Source organism: Dermacentor andersoni, chromosome 1 (assembly GCF_023375885.2).
Source record: "Dermacentor andersoni chromosome 1, qqDerAnde1_hic_scaffold, whole genome shotgun sequence".
NCBI lineage: Eukaryota > Metazoa > Arthropoda > Arachnida > Ixodida > Ixodidae > Dermacentor > Dermacentor andersoni.
In genome coordinates, this window is record NC_092814.1 from 76291841 (window position 1) to 76316976 (window position 25136).

Genomic DNA, 25136 nt, shown 5'->3' on the forward strand with positions numbered 1-25136 from the left:
ATTTTTTTCTTTGGTAACAGCAACACGTTACCTTAATTTGTTCCCTACAAATGTTCCCTACGTAGGGCGGTAACGCATTCCGCTTACTTGAACGTAACAAGTAACGCATATTGTTACTTTTTACGGCAAAGCCTATACAGCACTGTTCTCCAAAGATAACGTTCAGGAGTCCCCCACTCGTCTGAGACCACTTTCTGTGCCTGTATTCTATTCTGTATTTTGAATCGTGCATTTAAGTAATGCAGGAGACAAATCAGCAAACTAATAAGTACAATATAAAGAGTCGGCCGGACCTCTGTCTCTTCGCGGTTGTGCTCGAATGTCATCACGCTAGAACTTCGCTTTAAGCCGAAATGTGTTGCTGTGGCTTTTCGTGTTCACGAGTGTTGTGCCTGGATTGTAGCACTGAGGAGTTATGCCATTTGCAATTGCGTGAGAACAATTGCATTTTATGAACTGCCCAGAAGCGCCTGTTTATACGTAAACCTTTAGAACTGAGGTCACCGTTATGATTTCTTTATTTTTGCGTGTGCTTTTGTTTTTTATTTATCCATGCTTCTGCCATTTTCATAGTATCGAGCCCAATTATTATCTCAAAGAAATAGCCGACGCCCCCTACAGGCACAACATATCTTTAAATACGGCTAAAAAAAAAAGGGAAAGGAGACGGCCAAAGTGGTATAGGAATGCTGGTGGATGACAGTGTCACATGTTTACCGAATTTCAGGTTTGCGGCTCCTACTTTTTGTCCCATTTAAGTTGGTGTTCAATGATGAGTTGCCCCAAACAGCCATTGGTTGTCATGCAAGTTCCTTCGCTTTAAGGCACGCTGCGCAGCAAAGCGAAAAAGCTTGCACATATTTTTATTCCCCCGAAAAATTAAATTGGAGATAAGGGGTTGGTGCGGAGGCGCCGCATTTTTTGTACGCGCGCGCTGAACACATGTTTCACGTATATACACGTGGCCGTGGCTGCCCCTTGCCCAGCAGCATAAGTGAGCAGCATGGCCGGGCCAGACATGCACCGCGTCTTGACCGCTCAATGAGAGGACGCTTGTTGCGGACTATCGCGTTGCCCTGCGATCGATCAACGGGCGACGTTGCTTTCATGCCTTTGCCGCGACAAGATAATGGCGAGCACGTTCTAACGCCCCGGGAACAGCGCCGCAGAGCGTGCGCGGTGGATTATAATGAATCACTTGCGGGACCATTATTTTCTCGCGCTCGCGAAATGAGGCGCTGATGTGCAAGGTCTTCCTTGAAGCCAACAGAGATGTATACATGGCGCAGGCTCTGCGCCCTCTGGGTGTACACGCCCGTTGGGTGTTAAGCAAAAAGAAGAAAAAAAGGAAAAGGAACAAAAAATGCGGGTTGCGCTCATCACAGCACATATAGCCACGAGACTCTAGTGGAAGGGGAAAAGGTGTCGGACTCAGAGCGAGAACAACAAAAATCCGTAACGCCCCATTTGACGACTGCGTATACAAAACGCAGGACCGCAGCGCTCGAAGCCGGTTGGACTGCGTTTAAGAGCGTCCACGGGGCAACGCTGTTCGCCTTGCGCCGACCAGAGAAGTCAGAGAAAGCTGGTGACGAAAACGACGCTGTGGCGCGCTATTTCCGGCACGCACAGTGAAGCTGCAGCAGTGCGCTGATCAAAGAGACGCCGGGCCGAGCATCGATGCGGTCATTTCTTTTCCCCCAAAGCAGGCGAGCTTACGCAAGGAAGGGGAGCGCAACCGGGGCCGCCATAATTCGCACCTCAAGGTTTTAATTACATGTCTACGCCGTGGCAGCATCACGCCTGGGACCTTGGACGGCGGCTTCCTTTGATCCATCGTCGCAGTATCATTAGGATCGGCCCAGGAGGAGAGCCGGCGGGAGGGCAGGCGCAGCCCTCGGAAACGTCTGGGCGCGCTCCTACTTAGGCGCAATAAAAATTTGTACTTTATACTCGTGGTTCCGGCCACCGCCGGGCGTGCGTCTGGGAGTGTGCGCGCAGACGAAAGGCGAGACTGCCGGCTCGGCCCGCATTGTTCTTCCCCGCAGCCGACTCCCGGCCGGGAGAGGGCCGACACTGGGTGCCGCGGCTCGCTTCGTGAATGGCCTTCGAGGAGAAGACGGACCCGCGCGGTCATTCAAACGCCCGACATTCCCCGGGCGGGATATACGCTCGTATAATGCGCTATTCACTCCCCTGTGATTTCCAGGGAATGCGCTGAACTGCGCGGTATCGCGAAACTTGGCACGTGCATGCACGCGGACGCTCAAAATTCCAACGCCGAGGCAAGACGGACCCCCGCTCGACGCCCCATTGCATTACTTACTGTTCAGCGGAAATTATTGGGAGGTGTTCCAGAGCACATATGCCCTGTCACGCTTTCTTTTTCTTCACCAGAATGTAGTAAAGGTAACACGCAAGCTCACAGTCGCAAACAATTATCGTGCGAGCACTTTACGACAAGAACGGCACGGACGATCCGCCAAGTGCGGACTTTGAATGACGCATTGAGACATACAGGCACACGGGGACAGGGAGGCAAGGCGACGCACTCGCAAAGCGTGGCTTCCTCCGTCATTTCTTGGACTGCCATGCCGCGCCCGGCATTCATTGCGGATGGATCAGCTGCACCGTGGCCAGCAGCGCGAACCCCTCCGGTGGTGCGCGAGGCCCGAGGCGGGGTCCAGGCCAGCGTCAGGAGCAGCCAATCAAGCAATCAGCGGCGGAGACACCAGGCCTGTCAGGGTCCCGTTGCGAGCGGCCCAAGCAGCCGCTGACAAGGGCTCGCCGATACCTGTGAATGGATCCGTAATCGAAGAGGCCGACGAGGCCATTCCGGGGACCCCCCCGGCGCGGACCGGACGTTCCCCGTCGGCGGCCCCTCCGCGCGGCCGTCTCTATTTGTGCGCCTCTCCCCAATCAGTCTCCCTCTCCGCTCAGGTGAGGCTCTCGCGGAAATTAGCGGCGCGGCTGCAGAGCCACGCAGCTCCTCGCCCCCCCCTCCCCTCCCCTCAGATGTTTAGCGCCTTAAAGACGGTGCCAGGTTGAGGGTTCAGCCGGGTCACTCCTGTCGGCATCTTCAAAGCGGCGGCAGCTCCTTTTATGCCGCCGGCGAGGAGGGCCGCCGAGAGAGTCCCCCCCTCCGGCGGCAATTTCGTGACATCGGCCGGAATCAACGCCTGCGCCGGACACCCGCGTCTCCGCCGCGGGAGTCGCGTCGCTTTTATAGACTCCCCCAAAGTTTGTTGGCCACTTGATGGAAAAAGTGGATGCGTGCCCGGTCTTTAGGCTTCGCTGCTGCGCGGCGCGCCGCAATGGTCGGCCGCCAAATGGCTGCGCTGCTGCTGTTGCTGCTGCTGCCGCCAAGGGGTGGGTCGCTGGGCTCTCGCTAAGGATGATATGAGGACGCGCCTGCTTTGTTCGTTTGTTTTTCGTCCATTCCTTTTTTTTTTTAAGTTTATTTTACCGGCCGCGTTTCCTTCATTGTCACTCTTCTCCCTGCTGACAAAAGTCCCAGTTTTAAGTCGAGGATCCATCGCGTGTTGCCGCGTGTACAGTGCCGTCCACATTGTGAAAGGCAACACGCGACCGAATGGCTTACCCTGCGGGGTGTACCTGCAGCAACGGATGTCGGCGGAAGCAGCGTCGATGGTACGCGTAGGTGCGCTACCCACGCTACCGGCCGGTGGTCGTCTCCTCGCCCACCTATAGATAGCGCTCCATGCAAGACCAGCGCCCGAGAGAAGTTCCCTCGTGTCACGCGCTCGCGTGTTCTAACAGGGCACCAGTGTACGTCGTAGATCCAAATTGAAGACAGTTATTTACTTAGTCAGGGCGCAGTCGTGAGGCATGTATGATAGTATTTCTCAGGATGCATTACTAGTTCTGTGATGAATAGAGTTAGCGCTGTTAAAGAGGAAGGACAGACTCTTTAACGAAAGCCCAGCGTTTGTCTAACCACACACAGAGCGAGCCTTTACGCTAAGCTAACTTTAGGGGTTTTTTGTATAAAGCTTGCTCACTCTCAGCCCTGTTAGAAAGACCCGCGCACAAACTCTGCATATACAATTTAGGGCAAGCAAGGAAAAAAAAAAAAGATTTTGCCATATTACTCCAGTTTTGCGGAATTTTTAAAAATCACCTGTCGCAGATAACATAATTCTAGTCCTTGAGCTAGGTTATTCAGAGAGGCGGACATTACATGCTCGATAAACAAATTCTCAACTAATTAACAAGAGATCAGTAACTATATTGTGAATTAATTTATGGCGCTGCGATGGCGTGAAAGGTATTTCCCTATATGATTGCGCCAGATTTTCATTCCTCCTTATCTGTCACCCCAAGATATGCCTCTCTCGCGCTCCACGTGCTCACATACACGCAGGCGAACGCACACACAGAGCATACGTAATGGTGACACACTACCGGAACGGCTTGAACGCTGCATATCTGATATCAAAAATGCACACCTAACAACGCAGACAAAAGGAGCGCCACGTTTCCCTCTGAAATGTAATGTCCAGCAAGAAAAACGGCACTGCGGTGCCAGAAAAGGCTCGTTACAAGCGCTAACTCTGTTAGTCCTGCGCAAAATCAACTAAATTTGCGTCGCCAGACGTTGAAATAGATGGAGCCATTTGAACAACCTTATAGTAGCGAATGAATGTGAAATAAAATTTTCAAGGAAAACGAAAAAACAAGCATGCCGCCACGAAAGGAGTCAGGCGCAGCAGGACTCACGCTAGGCTACAGCCGCTCGAAGAGAAAAAAAAAATAACAAAAATTACAAGATCGGTAAAAAAAGAAAAAAGAAATAAGAAAGAGTGCTTTCGGCGCGCTCCGGAATTTCGCGAAATCCATGCGAGTTATGCAGAACGGCTCGTAACGGCGGCTCGCTTATGGCGCTGGGAAATGGGAAGACAGAGACAGAACGCCGACGAGCGCGAAAGGAAGCGGCAGCTTGAAAAGAGCCGCGGGAATGAAAGGAAAAGAAGCGCCGGCAGTCGCCGAGCGCAGCAATAAACAAGGAACTTCATGTGAGCGTGCACTGTTATATAGACCTCCAGTTGTGAGCGGACGCAGTTTTCGTTGGAGTTGGGCATGCTCATAAATCAAGCTAATGGGGTAAAGCCAACAGCGCTCGTGCTATTAGCCGTCCCAAGAATGCGCTGCCGAGGCGCCGCTCCCCGGCCGCGACGCAGCGCCGCGCGGGCCTCCGCGCTCTGGCAGACTCGTTAACGTGGCGCGCGCGATGTGATTTGCGCAGATGCTTCTATATATATGTGTGCGAGCGCTCGCTCCGAGCGTCTTTGTTTGGCCACCTCGGTCGCGCCGCTGCACAGCCGGGCAGAATCAAAAAGCGCCGGGTGTGCTTATGACAGATGGCCGGCCAGTGCGCGCGCCCAACACGCCATGTCACTGCAGCAGCCGGGTTGGGGCTGGAAATAGCTGCGACTCTCGAACGCCGCAGGGCGGTCCCTCGCTCTCTCGGGCGATTCGATTGGAGCGCCAGGGCTGGTTGCGCCCAAACTCTCCACCGTGTTGCTTGAGCAACCATCGCCAGCCTCGTACGCAGCGGCCCTGTTGACAACGCCCGAGCAGCTTCCCCTTGATGGCTCCTGGCAGGTTCCTTCGCTGCACTTCTTCGAATTGCCGAATATATGTTCGTTCTTTGTTCTTTCATAGTTTAATTTGGGCGAAAGATGCCGCTGTTCGTAGCGGCCCCTCTTTTAATGTCTTGCGATAACTGTGACGAGTAGGTGGACAGCTGTTCGCTTCAACCATATAGTTCTTAGTCGTTTCCCATCACTTCGCAAGTTGAAATCAAAAAGAGACGACTCCTTGCTCGACAAAGTGCGGCACGAGGACGCTTTGTCCACTGAGATCAGAAGACGCTCGTCCGAAATGAGGACAGACAAAACCTACGAGAAGTCAACCTCGCCCTCGTCGCAATACGAGCAGCGTAACGGTCATTGAAGAAACTGCAGGCAACGACCGTTGAGTATTTCAACAAAACTTGGAGCAGCACAGCGAGAAAATGGAGACGTCTGACGCGCGGACGTTGAGGCCGGCGAGAAACAAAGCGAGCCTGCCTGCCGAGGGCGATTCGGCGCCGCAGGGCGTCTCTCTTGACGCGGAGGAAATGGCTGTTCGTGAACCCTTCATCATCACCGGCAACGACTGTAGGACCGCCCCTTCCCTTGGGGGTTGCCCTCCTCCCCAATCAGACTTTTCAATTCCCACTCACCGCCCATTTGGCGCGCCATAAAGAGAGAACAAGTGGCGGAATCTCATGGGCGCCAGGGACCTTCTCCGGCGCGCCTCCATTATTAGCTTCTCGCACGCCGGAACATCTGGCCACGCGGGGAGCGACAAAATCGGCGGGGCGTTTGCGCCGGGTCGCCTTCCTTCTCGGCTAATTAAGGTCAGGCGAGCGCCTGGCATCTGATTTTTTAAGGGCGCACCTGTTGAAGGCGCCGTGTCACTGCTGCCGCTGCACGCATGACGGCCCCGTGGGTGCTTGACTCCTTCGCGCGCCCGGCCTCCGTGATTAGTGGCAATTAGGAGCGCCGGGCGATACCCCATGACAGGCCGCGACGAGCTCCTTTGTCTCAACTACGCGCTTCACTTTCCCAGGCGCCATTGTTTCTTCCGCGATGATCGGCAGCTCCGCACGCCCGCGGGTTGTTTGACGATTCGCCACGCGGTGGCCGTCGTTCGCGCCAGAAAGAACTTAATTCCTCGCGTCGCCCGTCCGTCAAGGCCCCCATCTTGCGAGGCCTCTTCGTGCCCGGCGCCTCGCAGCAGCGATAGGCTGCACCGGGCAGGTTCCCTCGGCAAACACGTCGGGAATATGAGGACCTCAAGTCGTGCTCGCCAGAAAACAGAGTCAGAGAGTCTTCCGGCAAAAGCGACCTTTGTGCCTCCGAGCCCGTGACGGTGAAACGTCGAAAGGAGAATGAGAAAGCGATGACGTGGGTTGCGGGCCCGAAATCGCCATGCTGGTGGCATCCGCGTCCCGCAGCAACGGTCGGCAAGCAGCAGAAGCGTTGGCGTGACGTACCAGCTACTGTGTTAGGCGCCATTTATCTCTGCCCGCAGCACGCAAACTGGCGCTCCCGAGGAGGGGGCATGCATCGGAGGGCCGCAGTTGGGCGCAATAAAGCTGAGCCCCTAAACGGCCTCATTGCGTCGCCTCGCGTTGCTGTTGAAAAATGGTCGAGAGGCCCACGACGACGACGTGATTGGCGGACGCGGTCCGAGGGGGCCGGGCCGGCCGTTAATCGGCGACCCTCGAACAGTGTGCGCGCGCGCCCGCAACGAGGCCGCCAGCAAATCGGGCCGCGCTCGGCCGCCCATCTGCACCCGCACGCGCATCACACACTGCCCCCCCCCCCCCCCCCCCACCCCCTTGCTCCACCACTCGCTCGGGTGCCTACTGCCTCACCCCGCGCACACAAAGGGCCTGCGACGAGCCGCCATCTGAGCCTTTTTTACGCCCAGCTTGTGTTGTGCCTACTCCCTGGTTCCACTTACTGAGGTGCTGAGGCCCTGCAACATTAGCATCTGTTTCCCAGCATACGAGAGTGCTGGAACTAGGCTCTTCTGTCCGCCCAATATATGGAAGTCATAAAGCTCAGTGTTGCTGTTTATGAAGATAGTTTCGGAAATAGCAGACTTAGAGTGGACTCCATCAATCCTGCGCACGACACTTCGGTTTCTACGCTTATGCAGTGACACTGATGCACTGACGCCTTTTTCTTATTCGTTTATTGTTTATTTCCTCACCTATGTATGTCTTTTTTTAGTCAGGAAGGCTATTACCACAGTCAACTTATTTTTGTCAATCACTTCTAAAGCTCTATATTATGGCATAGCACTGGTCTCAACAGATTTGACTTATTTTCATATCTACATGCGTTAAAGCACATTCGTGTGATATAAGCACTTGTTAAGATGCTTATCGTAGCGAAGCAGCAGGCTTTGCAAAACTACGGTCGCGAAACTGAGGCGACCACTATAGACGTGCACAGAGTCTTAGATACTTTCGTCCTCGGTGAAAATGTATGAGCATGCGCGGAAATCCATGCACGCAAGGTAACGGCAATTATTAACGGTCAGTCATCACGAATTTTCTCGTGGATAACATGCCCCGATCCATCGCTGAACGAAAATAGTCGAGCGTCATGAAGTTCTTACGTCTTGTTCCGAGTTCGTCCTCTCAGATTACTCCGAGTGCACTATCCACAGGTCACGCGAATTGCCAATGAATTTGAACTGTGTCCACTTCTCGCATTCCTGAAGAGAAAATCAGAGACAGAATTAGCGGACGACGGGCTACCCTATATTACCTTCACTGTACTTAAAGCAACGGGTTTTGCAAGTACACACCTAGATTCACCCATGAATGAATAAACTTCTTTGAAAGCCTACGATTCTTACCGCAGGACCGTATAGTAATAATCTTTGCGAATAGAACTTGCACCATTTCCTCCCCCTCCTTTCCTCCCCTCTCTCGCGTAACCATGTAGAAACTATAAGCACAAAGACATATACAAACGCGTAACTGCACAAAGAATAAATAGTCTCTTTGACTATTTTTGCAAGTCTATACTTCCAAAAAAATACCCCCCCCCCCCCCCAAGAAAAAAAAAAGTAAAGTGCGTCACCTGAACAGTGACTAGCCGGGCTTGTTGGTACGAACAGATACTTTAGCAAACAGCGCGAATAACGGGACACAGAAAAGACGCACGCGACACAGGCGCTGGCTTCCAACAAGTATGTTTATTGCGCGAGCGCAGAATATATAGGCAGAGAAGCAAGGTTGGAAATATAATGGCGTGAAAAACATGAGGAGAATGACTTGTGGTTGCAGGTGGGCGGAGGTGTGTTAAATTTCCAGATACGCGATTGCCTTGTCTAAATAATTAATAAAAGAACTTGACTTGAACTTGAATTAAAAGAACTTAATAACTGAATGGTTGGTGAACTTATGCATGAAGGACTATGCATGCACCATGCATGCATCATGCATCATGAAGGATGCATGATACATGCATGCAGGTCTTGTAAATGCATCCCCTATTTTAGAAAAGTCACTGTCATTAAAAAGCACGCTGACCAGCGCACGCGTGAAATTATCGAGGCATTTGCCATCATCGAACGTAGTCCTTCATGCATCAGTTCACCATCCATCCAGTTATTAGACAAGGAAGTCGCGTATCTGCGAATTTAACACATCTCTGCCCACCCGCAACCTCAAGTCATTCTCCTCATGTTTTTCACGCCATTTATGTTTCCAATCTTGCTTCTCTGCCTATATATTCAGCGCTCGTGCAATAAACATACTTGTTGAAAGTCAGCGCCTGTGTCGTGTGCCCCCTTTCTGTGTTCTGTTATTTGCGTTGTTTGCTAAAGTATGTGTCACCTGTTCAAGAGCCATGGAAAAGCCGGCGCCAGATTTGTGCGCCAACATTTCCTCCTATCGTGCCTACAATAACAACAACAACGACGACGACGACGAGGACGACAACAACAACAAAAATTCAACCATCACATTGCCGATAAACAAAGGTACCATATACTAGCAGCATAAATTCAAACGCGAACAAGTATAAAACAATTCGAAGGCGTTTATGCGTTTGCCTGCATTTGCAACAGTGCTTTAATTCCGGTTCTAGAACGTACATTTAGGACAATTCCATGCATAGAAACCTACTATATAAGGAGCGATTACACGTCGTGCTTCCACATAAATACGCGGTATACAGGCGTTCTGGTCAGTTATTTTCTGTTCGTGATTTAATTTATGCGAATGGTACATTGCAACTAAAATTCTTAGTGGACATTTTGTCTTGCTCGTTCTCTATTATGATCGCAACTACAGTGTCGCAGCATGCAAGAAGAAAACTAAAAAAAAATATTTTTATTTATTTAATAATACTGTAAGCCTTGACAGGCTCTTACAGGAGTGGGAACAAAAAAAAAAAAAAAACGAGAAGTACTGATTGCTAACAATAAAAGAAAAAGATCCGAAAATAAGAAATGAAAGAAAAGGAAATCCTAAAATAGTACAGACTAACAGGACAGGGTACACGTTATACACTGATTTCGGAATAAGAACTGCAAGCGGCATACATAGTAAAAGCATACACTAAAAAGAACTGCGATCAGCATACACATGAAACATACGCTCCGTGCACAGCGCTTTTTTTTTTTTTTTTTTTCTACAACGGCGCAACTGCTGATAAAAAAAATTTCGATCTTGACAGAAAATGTGATGACAGATTCTGAGGACACAATGTCGTGTGGCAGTTTATTCCATAATTCTATGACTGACGGAAAGAAGGAATACTTGAATGTATTACAGCGGGAGATATATGGCCTGATACTCTTGTCATGGTTTGTTCTGGCTGAGCGCTGGTATGGTGATTTTCGGTACTCGTGTTGTAATTTTTAGGTACTAGGTATAATGTTTAGGTACTTATAATATTTAGGTTATAATGTTTTAGGTACTCGTGTTAAAATAATCTCGAAAGAGAGAGAGAGAGCTGCTGTATTCACTCAGATGTCTCACGGAACAGCATACAGCGTAACGTATGGCGCATGCTCATGGATAATATATTTGCTTTTTTTTAATGAAGAGGAAACAGGCGAGTGCGGTTCCTTTCGCTTTCTTTCGCACGCTGCTTTATTGCACTGGGGGCAAGGAAGCAACGCTCGAAACACCTACAGAGGCGTCGAAAACGACAAAACGAAAGAAAAAAATCTTGCCCAGACGCTATTTCCTTTCACCACCACAATACGCGAACGCCCGCAGCGCGCACCAGAAGAAAACACCGCTAACAAAGTACTCGTACACACCACAACTAACCCGCCAACAAACCTGCGGTTTGCAGGCCCGTCGCCGGAGCAGGCGTCGAGCCGAACAGCGAGAAATGACGCATGATCGGTGGTTCGGCTCCGGCGCGTACAGTGACCGCGGGGAGGCGGCAGGAGGAGCCCATTTGCAAGCAAGCGCGCGTTCTGGTCCCGGTACAAAACGCACTTCCGCGAGCGAGGGCCCGCGGGCGGCCACCCATGGTCAACGCCGTGCTTGTCGGCCCCTCGTTTCGGCGCGCACAATTAGGGCCGGCAACACTGCGGGCTGTCCCTTGTTCACGGCCTTCCCCCGTCGCCGCTGACAGTCGACTGCGCTGCAGTAGGCAACTCCACGAATCCTCCCATGGGCAGCACGCCATTCGCACCTTAGCCGCTCCGCAACCATTCATTTCCGGTGAGCGCTTTACGACCCGCTGCCGAGACCAGGTGGCGCGCGCCGCTACCTCAGTTGAGCTCCGAGAGAGAGAGAGAAACGTACCGTACGCGGTGCGTATGTACCTCTGTCTGCCCAGGCCATTCGTCTCCTCATTAAGACGACTCCCAGACGAACGTCTTGCACGCGGTACCGCTGTCTTGTGACGACGCGTCGGTAGTGACGCAGCCTCACTCTGTGGGCCGTTGTGGGTCCTAGCAGCGACGCACGACAAGGTGTATTGAGCGGAAGACCATGTCGCTGCGCTTCTCCAAGTTGGGGCGCCAAATTTAAAAAAAAAAAAAAAAAAAAAAATCCTCTCGTGTTAAGGCGCTTCCTGGTCGGGTGGATGCGCTATCGTCGGCCTGTCATTACACCCCTACGATTGTCATTGTCATTACAGGCCGCACTTACCGCCAAGGGCGCCCAGCCGCGGTGGCTAGCTGAACGTTATGTAACAGAATGTTCCCAAACATGTGCCCGACCGGCGTCTATATATATATATATATATATATATATATATATATATATATATATATATATATATATATATATGTATATATATAGGTCAATTATTGGCACATTTGGCAGGAAAGGCGTTGTGTATTTGCATTGCGCAGGTAGCAAGGACACAACCGATGGAAATCAATCGCTTTGCCATGCAACTGAAACTCGATTTAACTAAGTGATGACCACTCTCGAATTATTTCGTTAAATCGGAAAATCGAGTAACGGATGTTTCGGTCCTTCAAAATCTAAAATTGTAACGTAGCGACACCCAAAAGGTACAGCGGCATTCATTGTATTTGCCGCTAACTATAACGCGTGCACCTGTACATACCCGATTTTGCAGCGCAGGCGAGCACCTCGCCGATAACTTGACGCTGCTGAAATTGTTGGAGCCGCATTGTTGCTGAACATAACGTCTGTACCTCCACGCGGACTTAAACTATACCGACAGATTTTACAAAAGTCTAATGCATGGCATTTTAACTGTATGTAAAAAGTGGAGCTAAATATGACGCGTCGTAGAGCATTGCCGTCTAGGAAATAGGAAAGTAAAAAAAAAGGCACTTGAAGCGCGTTCGCATTAGGTGTGAAAGTCTACACATATGCCAAAAGCTAATAACCGCGTATCTTCGCCGTAACCGCACAACGACACGAAATACGATCGCCTGCGTGCTTTGCATTGAGCAACTCGTTTCCACGATGCAGAAGACCTGCCAGAGAACACTAAGAGGCTTGAAGAAGGCTACACGCACTCCGCTGCACACCAGTGACGTCATTGCGGTCTTGCGCTTTGCTTTCCTCGGTCGCTCGAGACGGAGGAAATAGGAAAACAAAATGCGTAGATTAAGACGGCGCCTAACGTCGAAGCGTGGAAGCGGCAAATTACCCGTCATTATTCTCGGCGCGTATACGGCGTCATCTCACCTCGCGTCTCGAATGAAGGGACATTAGCCACCAGGTCGGACACACACGACACCATAATCAACTCTCGAGTCGTCAACAATGCTTTCGCCCGTGATGACGCCGGATAACGAGGGCTACTCATCAAGGTGGAGCTGTATAAGCGCCCGTGTCTCCTAATGAAGCGCGAGTCAACAAAACTTGAGCACTTCGCTTGAGAGCCCGCAGCGCCATGGGAAATTGGTGGCCCAGGTGCGCTAACGTTGTGCTTTGGCCATCTTCGTGGTTTTATACTGCGGGAGCTGCGACCGAAAGCAACAACAACGAGGCAGCAAGATGTGTTGAACCTCTGTTTCCCCGTTTCACACAACATAACACGAACATGCTGATATCGCGTATGTCCGCAGTCTTCAGATTTTGAATCGGCGAACGAGAGAATAGTTTTCATTTGTGCAGGTGCAGTCATTGTGCTGAGCGGAACGTAACCGGCCAATTTACGCATGCTCTCAGGGTCGTTCACCCGGGGCCACTTCGTTTGCTACTGTGGTAGACAGATGTGCTCCAAGTTCGAGATGAATAACCGGGAAGAATGGCTTTCCTTGTGACAAGCATATAAATAAGCTAATCGATTCTGACCTGTGCGCCCAAAACGAACGATTATGCATGCGATACCAGCAGTATTATTTCAGAGACCGGGCGCACCGGCATGCCTCTCGGTAGGCCGCACTCCACTCGTGGTGCGTTATTCCCTCGGCTTTGCGTGCCGGCGGCTGCCTCGCAGGCTCTGTATAGAGGTCCGCTCGCTTCGGGCGGCCTCCGCAGCGGAGCGTTGCGCCGCTGTCATCCCGACCGGCGCTTGTCAGCGCGCAGCAAGCTGCCCGCGCGGTGGTGCACCGTGCGGAGGTCTCGTTTCCGGGCCGGAAAGTAGATGCGCCTCGCAAGCATGGGAGGACGCTAAGAAGCCGGGGCCGAGGCAGCGCGGTCGGGCGAGATAATTAGTTCCAATGGGTGGAAGTCCTCCCTGCGAGCGCTGCGCGCCACACCAGCTTGTCTCACATTGCAGGCCGCGCCCGCCGACGCGTGCGCTGGCAAGAAATCTAATGCGCGCACGCGAAAATGTGCTACTGAGGGGATGAGTCATTTTGAGAACGCGCCGCCCGCCATCCCATCTAACCCTCCTCCCACCATTCTGATGGCCTTACGAGGCGACCTCGCCTGCGGTTAGACGAACACCTGACGGTGCGGTAGCAGTGAGCAACACGGGACACGCAGGTCGAGCATACCGCCTAAACGCGTCTTGAGCTTAATAGGAAACGTCGAGTTGGATTGGGTTGCTGAAAACATCGTGATTGCGACGTATTGGTGTTCGGAAGATTGCTAGGAGAAAAGAAAAAGTATCTTGGAGCCAAAATATCAAGCGTAAGTGCGGAGCTATACGTTTCTGACCAACTGGGAAGCTTCACACGAGGGAACTATATATATTTACAACGTGACGAGGGTGAAGAACACCTTTAAAGGCACAAAAGTTCTACTGCAAAGCCTTTGCTCGACTTTCCGCTTTAACAATTAACGCCAATGCGGCTTCTTATGCGAAAACTCGAGAAAATAGGGTTTAGCTGCCAGGTTGGTTTGTTTGATATTGGATACTATGAGTTAGCAGACCTGACACAATTATTACATGCAAACATACTCGCGTTTTCAATATTACAGCACTGAGAATGATGTCAATATCTTTGGGAGCATGATCTAACGTTTTCTCTTCCTTCTTTATGAATCGAAGGCCTCCGCGCAGCCTGACGTGCATCACGCAGTTGCTCTCTACACGATAGGCGCGCTCGCCCGACAACTGCACAGGTCGCCACTCATGTTGCGGGGCTCGCTCAAAAGCGGTGAATTTGTCACAGTCCGTATCCACTGAATGATGCGCAGCAGCGGGGTCGCATTCTGCCGCCTTACACTCGATGGACCCGGCCGAGTTCATAGAAACGCTGTTAAGGTGACGAAGTCCCCCGCCGTCATCGCGGGCTCCCGTACCTCTCGTCCTTTTCCTTTTGCCGGCCGCCTCCTCGTGTAGCAAATTGCCGTGCGGAAATCGGACTCTTTGAATAGCCGTCAAGTCGGGGGGGAGCACCGCAGAGGCGGCTTCGGCGCGGCCTCTGCAGGTTGAGCGCCAGTTTTTCTCCTTTGCGAGGCCCACTACGGAGCCGCGAAGCCGTGAAGTCGATACATCACCGAACGCGGCAGTGGCAGCGGCGCTCGGAGATGCGGCACAATGCCCGAGCGGTGTGGGGGTCGCACCTCGGTCAAGAAAAGCGCCGACTGTCACCGCATTCGCGCGCGAGATGCTCTCCTTCGGTGCCCGGAGCCGCGGCGAGATGAACAAGGGCTCTGCTAATCGAGCGCTGATGCGCAGTGCGCTCCCCGAACCAGAACGGGGCGGGGTGCCGCCGCCGGGGCTCCTCGTGCCGGGGCACGTCATAAATCAAGCCTTCTTCCGAAAACTGCGATTGTCAGCGGCGTCTAGGGCAGCGCGGCGAGGACGTTGAATGGCGCGTGTCGTGCGGTCGCCACCCCGCCCCCTCCGTTCCGCCGGTGCAAACGCCTTCGACTTTTCTCGGACTCCATTAAGACGTTGCCCGCGGTTCAGCCCTTGTGCGCCCCACAGCTCGGGACCGTTGCCAATTGTGCGGAGTGTATCGGATGCCACGGGCCGGTGGTTGCGCCATGTGCGCATCGACAATGCAGAAGCACAATTTTCTCACCGCTTTGGGGCATAGCCGATGCCGAAAATGTCATAGCGCTGCTTGATTAAACTATCTACGAATTTACTGCTGCGCAGTGGAGGTTTTCGGCGCTTCCTACCTATATATTATTGTACATACCACCTGGCATACAAGTGAGCTCTGCGACCGCCTTTGATTGCGCGATGAACCCGGTTATGTGCGCGCGCATGCATCACTCTTTCCTTTCCTTCTCCCTTTTCTTTTTCCTTTTCTGCCCGCTTCCTCTCGCAGTGTAGGATAGCAAACCAGGTGTAACATGGTTAACCTCCCTGCCTTTTCTTTTGTTTTCTTTCTGTCTCTCACCTGGAGTAGAAAGGCCTGATACTGTTGTGCTGAAAACAGTCAGATGCAAAAAGAGAAGGAAAAGAAAGCGAGAGCCTTTCTTGACGAAAAAAAGTATGGGTATTAACTGGCATACAAACCTATGCGAGAAATCCGGGCGGGATTAACTGTGCACTTTGTAATGTGAATTCTGCACCGGCCATAGAAAGAGAGTAACGCGAATATTCCATTTATTGTACCTGCTTGGCGCCTACGTAATCAGGGCTGACAATAATGCACGTTATACTGTTTCTGCTGCTAAAAAGTTCCGCAAGGCAGTTTGTTTTTTCTTATGCGCGCGCAGGAAGCACTGCGGAGTTAAGAATAAAATAAAATAATAGTCTTTTGCGGCTTAACCACTGCGTTCAGCACTTCAGATCTGCAAATAACGAAGCGCACATTTGAATGAAACGTGTCCAGCTTGTGCAAAGCAGATTCATGTTGCTGTCCTTTTCTTATGTGTTCAATGTGTCGGTACGAGACATGCCTTAGTGATAGACAAGTCTCGAGACGCATAGTAAAATTTAGCTCGGTTCGCCGAGTGAATGCATGCTTTCTTGGCATCTTTTAACGGTTTGCTGAAAAATGAAACGTTTCACCTTTTGTACAACTCAGTGGCGAGAAATGAAAGCGATGTGAATAAAGCGCCCAGCGATGTTGCTCACACGGCCCGTTTTTCTTCTTTTCATCTGTGCAGAATCCTCTCGGGAGAACGGCGGCTCCTTCAACGGCCGGCAGCCAGTAAAAAAGAAGCGGAAGTCGCGAACGGCGTTCACCAACCACCAGATCTTCGAGCTGGAGAAAAGGTTCCTCTACCAGAAATACCTGTCACCCGCCGATAGGGACGAGATCGCGCAGTCGCTGGGGCTCACAAACGCCCAAGTGATCACATGGTTCCAGAACCGGCGCGCGAAACTCAAACGGGACATGGAAGAGCTCAAAAAGGACATGGATGCTGCCAAGATCCACACCATTCACAAGACCCTCCTGGATAACATACAAGATCTCAGCAGTTTCAAGAAGGACATCCACAAGGCTGCGAGCGGACCGTGAGCCCAGTGCCGCGGTCTTCTCGGAAAGTCCAAAAAAAGTTCTCACAAGAACTGTCGATACCTTCTATGGGTTCCATGTGCAGAGACAGCCTTTCTACGGGTAACTCGTCGGACAGTGCGTTGGCGACGCCGCCGTCGCCATTGCTTTGCCATCTTGTGGTATGGTCCGCTTCTTCTTCGCGGCGGGCCACAAGGTGCGCACAACACGTACACACACACACACACACACGCTATAGCCACCACGCGAACCCGCGAACTGTGCGCTTGGTGTGTTCTCTGAATGCCATGTATGCCTCCCCTCTTTCCTTCGCCACCATCTACGCCAGAGGGAGCCACTTTCTCGCGCTCCTCGTATACGTAAGAGACACTGGCCTGCGAAGTGGCCGAGTTCGTGCAGACAAGGTCCTGAGAGTATTTATTTACCATGTAGTAGTTCCCTGTGAAGTACACTTTTCATTACGATTGTGCTGGTCGGCTACGAGCGAGCCTACCACAACGAGCTGTTATTTTGCAGTTTTAAGTTTGATTACGGATGTAAGAAAAAAAAAGTGGTCATATTGTTTCCTACGTACCTCATGACCATTTGATGCAGCTTGGCAGCATATTACCTATTAAAAAGCGAAATACTGAATTCTCGGCGCGGAAAAAAGAAACTGAGTTTCTGGATTTGCCTTTATGCTATTCATTTATATGGCTTCAAGAACCAAACGCCGTCAGGCGCGCGAACATTATCGCGCTGGAGTCGGGTATCCCTCGTGTATAATGGTGCGTCGACTGGGGAGCTCAATCTTAGATCACCAAAGGGATGTTGTAGGGAAGGGGGGGGGGGTGAGGGGCAATTTATTTATGAATACATTGGTCGAACCTCCTACTGCTATTGCTCCGGCGAAATTGCACCAACTATCGGCTTGATACTATTTTGTTTCATTTGTTTTATATGTATCATTGTCCTCCTACATTGGTCGTGCAGTGGCATACATCGCGGTGTATCAGTATTTTAGTGTAGAATACCGAGGAACATACTCAAGGTTAGCGGTTTGGATGTGCGCATGCAGTTGGAGTGACGCTATATTGTTGGAAAACTTGAAAGGCGAAAGCCACAGGGCACACTCCTACCCAGGCCTGAACTAGCTCATTAACACGTTTATAGCGGTGGCGAGCTCATCGGAGAATCGCATTTTGTTGTATAGTCGATGTTTAGACAGCGACTGAAAACAATACAAAATTTGTAATACCTCGCGCACATTTTCAAGAAAAGAAAATTACATCAGCTTATCATCACTCATGCACTGTATTCCGAACAGGACGGAACGTTTTCCCTTGGTTGGACAAAACAAGGGCTCGTCTAAATCAAATCATTGCCACAGTGAACATGGCAATGGCCAGTTCTTGGTTGCCCTTGCTGTATCTCTTGGCAGCACTATTTAACGCAATGACTCCTTTTTTAATATTAAAAAGAAAGGCGAATCCATGACATTTAGGTTCTAGGCGCATTCTGTTGATCGTATAGGTAAACTCGATAAATAGTGCCGTTGGTACATATGCCTAGTAAAGTATTGTGCGTGGAAACGCCTCGGCAGCTCGGTCACCACGACAATCCAGCCGCTGCTTTGTGTGCAGTCCACTCGGTCCTGCACTTCACGACGAAGGAAACGCTCCCGCTACTACAGCGCAGAGCTCGCACACTGCAGGATGCGTGTCATGATTTCAAAGCGAGCGGAATAGAGGTCCGGAGGACCCACCAGTCGGTCAGCGGCGACTTCAATGGCCTGGTCAACGAGGTCTTCTGCGAGGCAGAGGCCTTCGCCCTGTATATACGTATGCTTATTGAAGCTGCTGTTATGTCCCGTGTAAATATTTTACATCCCGCCCAGACATTTCTTGAAAACTCTACGGGCATCTTGCGCGAGCACGGCCGCCGGCAGGCCTCGGCTATGTTGCACTGTATGCGCGAAATATTTGCCCCTTTCTGTGTCGTTTTCTTTTGTCTCATAACTTCCTTGGCTTTGTTTACCTTGGTACACCAGCACAAAGAAACAGAAAGGCAACAACGTGTTTATAGCAAGAATGTTTGTATCTTATGCTTTTTTTTTCTGCCTTGGTCTGATTATTTAAACTTTCCTAAAATATTTCTGAGTGCGGTGGATACAAAACCCCGGTTTGTGGCATCCGTTCGAGGTGTCTGCCTGCTTCGTCAAAAATTGCTTTAGCAAGAGTATTGTTCTCGGTGCTTACTACATGCACAGCGCTTATATTTATTTTCCATTGCGCGAATCCGCATTCTTGGCGCAATAATAGCACGAGACAATATTGTCAACGAAAATACACAGCCTTCACAAAAGCCTCTTCAGCATGTACATGTATGTGCGGTAGCAAATGCCACTTACGCTGGAGAAATTCGCGAGCATGTGAAAACTGTCTCCGCATCAGAGAACGCGTCCAGCGGCTAGTGAAGCTCACTTACGGCCTTCGCGGTGTACGAGGACATCACAGGCCAGCTTTATACGGTGTATATGCTCATTTCACTCCTTTAGCCATGCGGATGCGTATGGGCTTCTTGTTGATGGGATCATTTCTTGTGGTTAAAATAAAACGTGGAACAGCAGTGAAAGCGCTAATTAGTGCAGTGCAAGCGTTCCAGAATCAACGACCACAAAACGCACATCTTCGCCTCATACAACGCAGTTTGAATAGAGGAAAAGGAAGTTGCACGCGGTTACAAAATAGCCACAGTCTGAAAGGTGCGATACGCAAACGACGAAGAAATTCTCATGTTTTCCTACCACGTTTTTGTTATCTTTTTTCGTCACCACCTATTTATTGCGTCTGTCACGCTACAAAGGTGCGCACTGCCGGTGTTGCTTTTCTAGACACTTGATTTCATATTGCTCTTCGCAGGCGCACACTTGACGCGATCACACGCGAGTAGCGAAGCATTACCTTTTAGTTCGGGTGGCAACATTCTCGAACGGCTGTCATAAGAAAACACTCCTGTTGGGTCAATGCCTGACGGGAACGATTTTACGGGGGGAAAAGTGCAGCGAACCCACGTGGCTTGCACTTTCTCATTCTTCGGCACGAAAAGCGACAAACGCGCAGCGCGAACGACTCCGAAAATTGCTCCCGAAGCGGCCTCGTTCACACAACCAACCAGGTCGCTTCGTCAACCCGAACAACTAGCAGGCATCTTCAAATGTACTTTCCGTTGAATAAGTTCCTTTTCTCTCTTTCTCTCTCTCTCTCTTGTTTGTTTCTCAGCGAAGGAAACGTTGGCTCACACCAAATAAACCAGGCCTACCGTACAGGTCTTGTAGCGACTGATCCGTATACTTTGGAACGCATTATACACATTGTACATATAGCGAGCAGCCTGTCTTGTTGTGCAGAGTTTACGTCTTTGCTGCGAAAGTATACACTGTGTCGTGTCTTTGCGTGTTGTTACGTGTGAGATCCCAGCCTATGTCACCAAGTCCTTTCTGTCTCTCTGCTTTTTTATTTTATTTTTTGCCCCTGCAGTGAAGCCGTGCGACAGTGGTGGTAAATGCGTTAATGAACAATCACGGCTCTGCTGAGTTGTGTTGCAGAAAAAAAAAGAGAAAAAAAAAGAAAGGAAGGAACATTGCCATTTATTTTCTACTCCACACTAGTTGAGCGACAATGCACAGGCATCTGCCAGCAGTGCGAAATTGACAACGTGAAATGCGCACGGACCACCTGCATCCAGGCTTTATTTACTTTGTTCTCGTTAGCTGGTGAACATGCATTACAAGAACACCGGTTCACCCAAGCGACGTTTATCTTCTCTCGGCTCACATCTGTGCTTCAGCCAAAGCACGAAACAACTTAGTCTACTTCGCGTTGAACTTACAAAACCACTGTTGTTCGGGCTTCTTTTATATATTGTAAGTAGTTCCTATTTAAGTACACGACAAAATCTAAATGTTTATTATTACTTGCATATTCAATGTTTTGTTAATGCTGTGAAATATTGGTATCTGTACGCATCACTGAACAATCCTGTGATAATTCTTATTGTTTCGAGAGACGTTGTAGCATTCATGCCTGAATGAACAATGCGTATAACAATAAAATCTGAATTTATCCACCGTGTTTGAGTTCTTCGCAATCAGGAGTCTCGCCAGATCTATGCGGAGTCATCACTTTTAGTGATTGATGCCGGCGGCTTGAGTCTCCATCCTACAACGTAGTTCTGCGGAAGATGACCGGACCAAAGCAGCATTAAATGTGAAGCACTGCTGTAAACGTTATTCTTTTTCAGAAATTTTCGAACCACTGAACATTTATATTGTTCTGTAGAAACAAGGAATGTCATTCGAGTATTTTCTTCAAGAAAACTGAAAAACAAATAGCAGTTAGGCAACAAATATTGCTAATACCTAAGGGTGTGCGAATAATTAATTTTGAGACAGAATAGAATCCAATAGTGCCAAAACGAATCGAATCGAATATCAAATACTTTTTGAATAGATTTCAAATAATCAGCAGCCGTTTTCATAAATAATATAAAACGGTGTTCACATCCTAGTACATTCACAACGTTAGCAAGCTTCTGTCATTACATTGTAAACTATGTAGGGTTGTTTATCAAAAAGCATAAATTGTTATGAACAAATAAGCAACTTGTTCGCATGCTCACGGGCGCGATCGGAGATCGTTGTTCGGAATGCGCGTTCACTTTCGCCCCACGCGATTGGCCTAGGCCGCGCCAGTGCCGTCAACCGCACGGCGCAACCACGTTTTCGGCGACTTCAAAATGCCGACACGTTCCTGTCAATCATTGTGAAACTGAGCACGTCGTCTGCTGTAGGAAGCAGAACGCGACGAGAGGTGTTTCGTTCGAGCGATCACGCGCTCGCTACGAGACGGGCTTCGCATGGCAAGTCTGGTGAATTGGGTTGGATCCAAACGGTGGCTGCGGCTACGGAATGCCACGTTCGGATTCAATCCCCAGTCTAATTCGAGAAAATGACACTTGCAGTGGGAGATTCGGTTGGTGCATTGGCGTTTGCTCGAGGAGGAAGCAGAGCTGCTGGAGGTGCCAAATCCATTTGAAGAAATGGCAGAAAGCGAATTCCGGCGTCGCTTTCGTTTCTCGAAACGAACAGTGCGCTGAACAGCGTCCTCTGACCCGCCGAGACCAGGGGGCCCAGTCGGACATTGCGGCGCGATGACATATTGATGTTGCCTCTTGAAAGGCGCGCCACTGTTCCCGTCGTTTTCTTTTTTCTGTGCGTGACACCCCCTAGCGAGCATGCAGAAAAACTAACAGTAATAAATGAGTAATCGTGCGTATTAATATTTAGGACTTGTTTAAGCTTGAGAAGAAAAAGTACATTTTTTTTTTTCATTTAAATATTTTCTTCATTGGTAGGCAAGAAACGTTTCTTTTTGTAGTATATTGCACCCAAGCATGCAGACGACAAATGAGGCACGTAAAGTTCCGGGGAGTCCACCACTTGCCGATTGGCTCCTATCTCTCCCTCCCGTTCTCACAAATTTTGCGGACCGCCCACTTTGTGACGTTGCAGTGACTGAACGCGCGTTCTGTTTCAAACAAAGATCTCCGATCGTGCCCCAGGACTCTCCGGTGAGTGCAAATTGTAGCGGTTAAGCCGCGAAGACCTTCGGCTGCTTGGGCAACGTATACAGCGCGCATCACTACGTAACTTCTCATGTACCTCTATGATGGCCGCCGGAAGGAAAGTTATCACACTTTCTGCTCCAACCTTATGCTTGATTGCCTTCAGTTGACGGTTTCAAACAATCGAAAATTATTTTTTGAACATCTATTAGCACTTACAAATACTGACTATTCGATACGTTGACCAAACTGAATTCGACAACATTCAGTTCGTTATTCGAAAGTTCGAAATATTCATCCACCCCTACACAGTGAGTCCGCTATGTGGTTCCTATATACTGCATCTATGCACTTGGAATAAAAGTGTACAGGTAAATCTCTGCTATTACCCCTCACACAGGCACAGCTCGTGGACGTTGATGAGCTTCAAAATAATATCCCGCACCTTAAAGGAACCACTTAAGAGAAACACTAAATCAGTTTAAACTGACCTTAGAGCACTATATTTGTTAATTTAGCGATAATAGGTTGATTATTAGAGTAGAAAATAAAGGTCGAAGCTCCACTGTTCTTTTTCTTCTTAATTTCGCGTCTAAACCCCAGCGCCGTTATGGCAGTGTGCCGTCACATATTTCGAAGTATTTTTTCGCATTTGGGCGTCGTTAGTTCAGTAAATGTTCGCGAAACTTGCCGAATTCAATCTTTATGAAATTTAGAATACAATATTGGCCAATTTTTAGCGACAAATAATTAACTAGGTCCTAGCAGACGCCGCCAAAACGACATCATAGCGAGCTGGTGCGAGCACTTCAAGCCGGCTTCGCCACCCGTCTTTGATGAGAAGGGGCTTAGCATTCTTATCATTCTCATTGTAAGAATGATTGTTTTTTTATTGTAGAATGGCAATTTACTAATATCGATGAGAACCACTTTCTGCCTAGCGTCCCTTTAACAATATATATATACGAATGTCGGTGAAGTGCGTCAGTTGTGCTCGAGCGATGACGCTTTCATTTGAACTAAAGAACTTGACGTGAAACCTTATCCACCTTAGGATACCTTCCCACCCGTGAACATAAAGATTTGTAAAAATTCCGTGGAGATGTCAGGGGGAAGGGGCCGTGAGTGTGGGAAAGCAAGCATTAAAATAAAGTTTGCCTCGAGTACCACTTCTCAAGGGCTACATAAACACACTTTATTACGATGATTTCACTTGAGACTGGCAAGCAATGCATAATTTTTAGATCACAATGACTTTTTCGGTGACTTTGATGTTTCCGATTTCGCCTGCTTCAGGAACTTCTCTGAATAAAGTTGCTCGAAGGAACTACCCCTCTAGTGTATAGCGACTAGTACTGCCACAAAAGGGGCGGCACATATACAAGCACAGTTGCATTCTTGTAGGCCTTTTCTTTTCTTTTTGTCATTTTGCACCGCCAAATCCTTCGACACCTTTAAAATGTTTTTGTGAGCTGAACCTATCTATTTGTAGGGTGTAGGGGTCGATTTAAGTTGTGAGACTCGCAGTCGGGCTTCTCTGCCCTTTAGGAAAGAGCGTACGTACTCCTGAAATCTCTGGCCAAGGCCGAGGCCTGCCACAGACTCCAGCACGAAGTGGTGCGAGACGGTGTCGAATGCTTTCGTGAGATCGAGGGCGAGGATATGCCTCGAACGTCTTTTGTTTTAACGCGAAAGATCTGTATATTTAGGAGTAACATGACATTTTGGGTGGATACGTGGGGTCGAAACCCTACCATGTTGTGTGGGAGGAGTTCGTGTTCCTCAATGTAGCGTGACACTCGGTTTTGAATGACGTGCTCGGCTACTTTACCCATGCATGAAGTAAGGGAGATGGGGCGTAATTTGTCGAGGTTAAGTGGTTTGCCGGGTTTTCGGATGAGGACCACCGTGGCAGTGCGCCATTGCGTTGGTACCTCTCCCGTTGCCCACACGTGGTATATGTCTTTCGTGAGTATTGTAATGGCTTGGTCGTCTAAGTTACGTAACAGTCGGTTGGTTACCCCGTCGGGTCCTGAAGCAGGAGCTGTTGCCGCTATCCCATCTCTTCCTTACCACATGCTGACTATATTTGGAAGCCTGCCTACAAATTAATGGGGCTGCTGCTGCTGATGATGATTTATTGGCATCCCCTTTAAAACGGGTCGGTTACAAATAGTCAAATAGCCTGCTTAAGTTAATCAGGTATGTTATAGATGCTTTTCATTCCAGTATTTTTCTATACATCTCCTTAATATTTTTTCGCTTCCTCTGGACTGCTCTATCTACCTTGTAAATCTACATGTGCCTGTAACGAATGCGGTTATATCAATCGCTTCCCTGATTTTCTTTTTTTGTTCACCAATATTCTGCACGTCTCTTGCTTATCTTGGCTGCTGACCGGTCGATTCTTCGGTGCACTTTAAATCAAAGCGCTTCTGGAAGGTGTACGTTGCCTACGGGTCTCACTGGGTGAATCCCTTCGCATTGCATTAGGTTGCAGCGGTGGCGTAGAGGTAGAACACCCGCCTCGCGTGCATGAGGTCCGTGGTTCGAATCCCGGTGCCGGCAATTTTCCACCGGATTAAAAAAAAAAAAAAAATCCGCGTGTTGATAAAATTGCACAAACAGGCCTGGAGTGTGGCCTGATCCCGGTGACCAGAACCGGTAACGCACTC

The 25136-nt window shown here is 49.7% G+C and overlaps 1 protein-coding gene and 1 long non-coding RNA gene across 2 annotated transcripts in view; one reads left to right on the forward strand and one right to left on the reverse strand.

The window, feature by feature from the left end:
• Positions 1-8646, reverse strand: part of LOC129380507 (uncharacterized) — a 125251-nt gene extending 116605 nt beyond the window's left edge. Inside the window, exon 1 of the long non-coding RNA XR_008608607.2 lies at positions 8200-8646. This is a non-coding gene — a long non-coding RNA (uncharacterized lncRNA). The remainder of the gene's footprint in view (positions 1-8199) is intronic.
• The window catches only part of LOC126546267 (transcription factor LBX2-like), a 67533-nt gene extending 46564 nt beyond the window's left edge, over positions 1-20969 (forward strand). Inside the window, exon 2 of the mRNA XM_050194419.3 lies at positions 16505-20969. Within this exon, the coding sequence (XP_050050376.1) occupies positions 16505-16860 (356 nt within the window). The 3' untranslated portion in view covers positions 16861-20969. The remainder of the gene's footprint in view (positions 1-16504) is intronic.
• Positions 20970-25136: the final 4167 nt, after the last annotated feature.